The following is a 6,000-nucleotide window of genomic DNA, read 5'->3' as shown; positions in this document are numbered from 1 at the left end:
TAAAGGAGAAATGTGGTTTTACCATTCAAAAAACAGCAGTGTTTCTCTTTTGTTTTTAAACGATAGATCTTAAAGTGCTTTGAAAAAGGTAAGTAGTTATAATGGGGTTAAAAGTTCTTAAGAACATTCAAACGAACCAGGGGACAACAGCACGACAAAAAACGACTCTTTGGTGCTCTAGAAAACATAAACTCTAGGAAAGAAATAAGCAGACCAAGTAGATTCACCTAAAGCAACACAGTGTGTTGACAGTAGGACCAGGCACTGAAAAATGGAAAGATGGAAAAAGAAAAAGAAAGAAGCCACCATCTTAAGCTGCAAAAAAGCGTACTGAAGGTGAGTTATATTTTATTTCATTTAAAATATATTTTAAAAACATACTGTGTAAAAGAATTAGGATTCTAAATAATTTATTATTTACATTAGCAAATGCTGTTTGACTGTTATTCTACAGATAGAAATGAGAAGTCTGCAAAGGAAGGGAGTTGTACCAACTTCTTCAGGACAACGTAAGCCCCACTGCAAGGAAATACGTTCAGAATGTCCTCTTTCACGTTTCAATCCCTTCAATTTTGTGTCTGCAATTAGATCACAAAAAACTCAACGACAGGCCACGACACTGAGTGCTGAGCTCTCACCGTGAGAGCTGGGAGTTCATAGCACTCCGCAAGAGAGAGACCCCAAGGAGATTTTAACCTTGCACTACTCAGTAGTCAAGAGGCTGCAGGTTCCAATCCTGCTCGTGCTCCCACCGTCACCAATGCATTCACATGACAACAAAGCCTGCACCCAGCCCAGCAGGTGTATCTCAGAAAGCCAGTAAGACTCTTTGAGTCAGGCTGGCCTGGGAGTGGGTGTTTTTCCTACCATTGTAGGCACGCTGTAGCTTATTGTTCTTTTTCAGTCCAAACACGAAATAAATCTCATTGGCTTCCTCCCCATCCTCTGGGGAGAAACATGCATAGGGAACTATCTCTCTGATGTAAACAACTGTAAGCACCATTCACATTTTCTGGTCCACGTGACAAAATTCATATCCAAGTGCCTGTCGTAGCCTTGACCGCCCTTAGCAGGGCAGCTCAGCTTTCCCATCAGCTTTCCAGATCTCTGACATCATTCAGGTACCTAATCATAGTGTGTAGTCCATTGCAATGCCAGCTGCTGTCTGCTTTAGTACTTGTGGAAAGAGGGAAAGAGTAGTCATCCCATTGGTGGTTATATAAAAACCCATGATCAAAAGAAGTAAAGCAGTCAGCTCATGTTCTGTATCCTGGAGGCACTCAATGGTGTTTCTGACATCTCCTGTAAGGCACCAGTCATCCGACAGCTGAGTAAAAAGTGACCTGCAAGGCATCCATTAAGCAACTGCAGAGGGAACCGACAAAATTCAGCTGGTTTTCTCGCTTTCTCGCTTACACAGCGTAAAGAGTGTGGGCAGGACATCAGGGGAAGTTTCTGGTGGTATCCTAAAAGAGGAAGTTTCAACTTGCACTGCAAGCCAAGGAGCATGACAGCAGACCACAGCACGAGTTCTAGTGGCTGTATCACAGCTGCAGTTACCACAGACACTGCAGAGATTTCCTCAAGTCCCAGGAGGCCTCTGCTGCCTTGCTTTCATGGAAAATGAGTTTGTTGTTCACAGTGAAGCAGTTACCTCCTTACAAGACATCTCTGAAAGACACAACAAAAGGCCAGAGTACAAAGCCAGCTTTGTGGTGTACTTGCTGCAGCTTCTCAGCTGTTGGTCTTGCCTGCACAGCCTTATTCACTGAGATGCACTGAGACAGCAGAGCTTATGGATGAAGAGGTTGGCTGGATGCTGGCTGACTAGCATTGAACAGTCTCAGTCCAGAATATCAGTCTCAAATGGGACCAGGTGGTAGTATGTCAAATTGGTGACATAAGCTGTTGGGTCATCACTGTCTTCTAGTTCTGAGGTAAAGTCACTCACACTCTCAAACCTAAGGAGAAATTAAAACAAAACAAACAAACAAAAAAGGCATTAAGTCATAGAATCATAGAATGGTTTAGATTGGAAGGATCTTAAAGACTGTCTAGTTTCAAGGCCAGAGCTGCCACCCACCAGCTCAGGCTGCCCAGGGCCCTATCCAATGCGGTCTCGAACAACTCCAGGGATGAGGCATCCACAACTTCTCTGGGCAGCTGTGCCACTGCCTCACCATTCTCTGAGTCAAGAATTTCCTGTTAACATCTGATCTCCTCTCTTTTAGTGTAAAGCCAGTCCCCCTTAAAACCATTCCCCCTTGTCCTACCATTATCAGAATACATAAAAAGTCAGCCTTCCTCCTATTTCAGTTGGCAATGCAAAGATCTACAGTCCCAATTCTTTTCTTTTGCAATCATCAGCGTCTCACTCCCTCTCCTGGCAGCTTGAAATTAAAACATATACAAGAAGTTCTCAAGCAAAGTCCATGAAGATCAACTGTGAACAATAAAATTACAGTTTCTGTGACATCAGCCTACACATCATTCTCCTAATGCTGAGATCAGAAATTACATCTCCTGTCATTTACGTAAACCAAATTCAGCACTCTCTCAAGAGGGTTAAGAGATGAGTGAAAAACATTGCCCTGCATGTCCTTAAATAAACAGAAAACCTTCATTGTACCCTGTGGAGATGAATGGGTAAAGGAGTTTGCTTTCAGTTAAACAAGACAGTTATTCCCTTTTGCAACTGTGCCAAAACGCAAATACACAGCATGGTAGGAGAGCAAATTCTCAATCTCTTTAGATGGCAGTCTGCACTGAAAGGGCCTTTTTATGACTTCTCTCAAGTATGACACTGACTCTTCACGGCACTTGTCATTCCAATACCTGAACTTTACATCTTATGACATCTAGCTACTACATTCAGTTGAAATTGACCTGGATCAAAAGCATGATAAATTCATTTTCAGCTCCGAGGACTTTTCTCCTGCTAACAAATGAATAATTTCCCGGGACACAGCCTCTATTAAGCAGTGCTGGGTATCTCTGAAATTAGAGCTTTCCAAATCTAGAAAAACTGCACAGAAACTACTCAGAACAGATCCCATTCACCTTCTCCTCGACACAGCCATGTTTATGAATCAACCGTAGCACAGTGAGAACTATGGTGCGTGCACACAAGTCATCTTGTCCTCCCTGACTTTCAAATCTACTAGTGTTAAGGAAGGAAGCAGCAAGTGAGCTCTGGAAAAGTGAGTCACGAAGCTGAGGTCCACATTCTTCCATTTTGTTCTCATGACATTTGGCAGTGACACGAAATGCCTCTGTTCCCACACAAGCGTGGAACGGAAACTGCCTTTGTATGCAGATTGAACTTGTACCTATGAAGTGAAAGGGCGAGAGTCTCCCCCCTGCATTTGTTTTTGTATAAAGCCAAATGTTTGAGACAAATAGGAAACAGTGACTACAACATCCCTCCTACAGAGTCTTGCTGCCCTCCCTATGGCAGTTGGACTCCTGGAGTTAAATAACGCAAGCGCAGACATCCTTCTAACTTCATCTGAGAGAGCCCTAAGAATCAAGTACTTCAGATGATCAAAAAAGACCAGTAGGATAATGAAGCAGGTAACTTAACCTCCCACTCCCACCCTTCTCAAAACTCATTTTCTTGGAAAGCATCACAGCTTATTGGATAGCAGAGTGCCTACATCCTAGAACAGAAGGACACAGATGGCTCTGTCTCTTTTCCCCACTCCTGCCTGGTCCTTCTCAATCCTAAACTATGAGGACCACAACTTTTTGAAGAGAAACTCATGTCTTTTCTCCTGCAGCGCTGTTGCTATGATCTTTACTTACAACCATGGAAAAACTCATTGTCAGCTGAGCTTCAAATGTTTATTGTCTTCATTCTCCTGCTCCCTTCAAGTTGTTTGCTTGCCTGCACGCGTGGGAACATGTGCAGAAGGGATTTGACTTAGTTTCTGGCAATTACCTCCCAGCTGATGCTGTGCTGCCTTTCAGACCACTAGAGGCCCAGAAACAACAGGTTATGAAACACCAGTGGAGCAGACAGAACGACAACGCCAGAAAAGGAAGCAAGAAAGCTATTTGGACTCAGCTTTCTTTCTCTTGCCAATTACAGAAAATCAGACTATTGCACCTGGAAGGCCACATATTTTGTGGTACTTCAGTCTCTCTGATAAGGCACTGCAAGCAGAATGTAAGGTACAAAGCATTCACACGCTGTGGGAAGGCAGAAAGCATTCCTTGCTGCTGGAAATAAAGTGCAGGCACGGGAGTCTGCAAAGCAGTGCTCTGCAGTGCTTGGAAGAAACCAAACCCAGTAAATCAGTGTTACAACTAGCAGCTGTGTAACACATCAAGCTACCAACAGGTCTTTCCCCAAAATAAAGTTTACAGAACTCTCAATACGTTGTGTGCAAGCACTACCTGAACAGAACTCCTTATTCCTTCCATTTAAGAATAAAAAGCATAGGAGTAGAGTTTCCTTTTCTTGTCAAGCATAGGACTTTGTTTTCCTGGAAACCTTCTGCACCTAACGTAACCAGCTCCATGCTGCTTTTGCACTGCCACACATGGAAGTTTCTCCTGTGGATAACAAGATGCTTGCACCAGCACCAGCACTGTCCTGAAAATACACACCTGTTACCAGAACAAGTTTGCCAAAAAGGCAGCATGTCCAGTTCCAAAGCCTCTGCTGCCCACTGCTGGCTGGAAAGACAGAAGTGCAAACAGCCCCGGCAGAGGAAGGAACTTCTATGTAACAAAACCAGAGTTTGGATGCATTTATTTACCGCCTCTGCTTTGAGAAGCACTGCAGAGTACTGAAAGGAACATATAAATAAGACCTGCTTTCGCCACAAGGAGGCTGAGCAAACTGGGTCCGCCACATTTTGCAACAGCATGGTATTCTGCCAACTAAAATTAGAGAAAATGAAGGAAGCAAAAAGCAACAACAAAGTAAGCAACTCCAATTTGCAAAGACACGAGAGTTTCTTTGGCCAGAAGTTTCAGGTTTTTCAGGAGATGGGCCACTCAGTGGCTAACCCAGCAAGCAATCCAACAGCTGACCAGTGCAGCAAGGCCTTGGCAGATGAATGCTACTGGGTGCTTCTATCTGAAAGATAAGTATGCTTTGCAAAATGTCTGATACAAGTATGTCAGCAACCAAAATCCATTAGGATTTTTACTTAAAGGAAAAATTCCCAATTTAGGACAGACATAAAATTTAACTTCCTTCAGGGGAGTTAACATACAGATGCACAAAGCTAATCTGTTAGTTTGGATTCATTTCTCCCACCATGGTTTCTGGGAAACCACACCTACCACTCAGTTTTTATCATATTAGGATTTTCCTGTCTTAGTATTTTCTGGTTTTCTATATAGGACAAACACTGGGATGACAACTAGGTGACAGAATTTTTGGATTCCAGACCAGTCAGTTTCCCTTGGGTCAAAGCATTCTTTTCAATCAAAACCTTTTGAAATAATAAAAATGAGGCAGGAAAAGGCCTTCTTTGGTAACCTGCTCTAATGATTTCATAGAATCATAGAGTGGTTTGGGTTGGAAGGGACCTTTAAGATCATCTAGATCCAACCCCCTGCTGTAGGCGGGACACTTCCCATTAGACCAGGGAGATCATTTATCACTCTCGATACTAAAACATGATCTACTATGAACTATCAACTTTAATGTCCAGGCTTTAGCTTCATTGAATTATGTCCAGTGCATCATTTCGGCCTTATTAATATAAGCTTATGAATTCAAATGCTGTAAGTAAGTTCTATTTTCAAATCAGTAAGTGTTAAACACTCCTTCTTATAAAAATTAATAGAAAGACTTAGAGAAATTACAATGGAGCCAGATACATTCCAGACTCTGACAAAATCTTGTCAAGCTCTAAACCCTACTGCAGACTGACAATGATCACATTTCAAACATGGCGAGATGAACTCTAAGCTAAAGCCTCCATAGGCCTTTAGTGCTTTTAGTGCTCTGTTTCCATCATTTTGATGACTCTAATGAAAATA

At 42.6% G+C, this 6,000-nt stretch overlaps 1 protein-coding gene across 2 annotated transcripts in view; it reads right to left on the bottom strand.

Annotated features, from left to right (window-relative positions):
• Nucleotides 1–331: 331 nt before the first annotated feature.
• The window catches only part of PXDC1 (PX domain containing 1), a 95,795-nt gene continuing 90,126 nt past the window's right edge, over nt 332–6,000 (bottom strand). For both annotated transcript variants that reach the window (XM_085540280.1, XM_085540279.1), the window contains one exon: nt 332–1,961. In XM_085540280.1, the coding sequence (XP_085396406.1) occupies nt 1,844–1,961 (118 nt within the window). In that variant the 3' untranslated portion in view covers nt 332–1,843. The remainder of the gene's footprint in view (nt 1,962–6,000) is intronic.

The sequence above is a fragment of the Coturnix japonica genome, chromosome 2 (genome assembly GCF_054131305.1).
Source record: "Coturnix japonica strain WE chromosome 2, WE-NBRP24, whole genome shotgun sequence".
Classification (NCBI taxonomy): Eukaryota; Metazoa; Chordata; class Aves; order Galliformes; family Phasianidae; genus Coturnix; species Coturnix japonica.
Note: the sequence above shows the minus strand (reverse complement) of the source record. Positions and strands in the feature narration are given on the sequence as shown.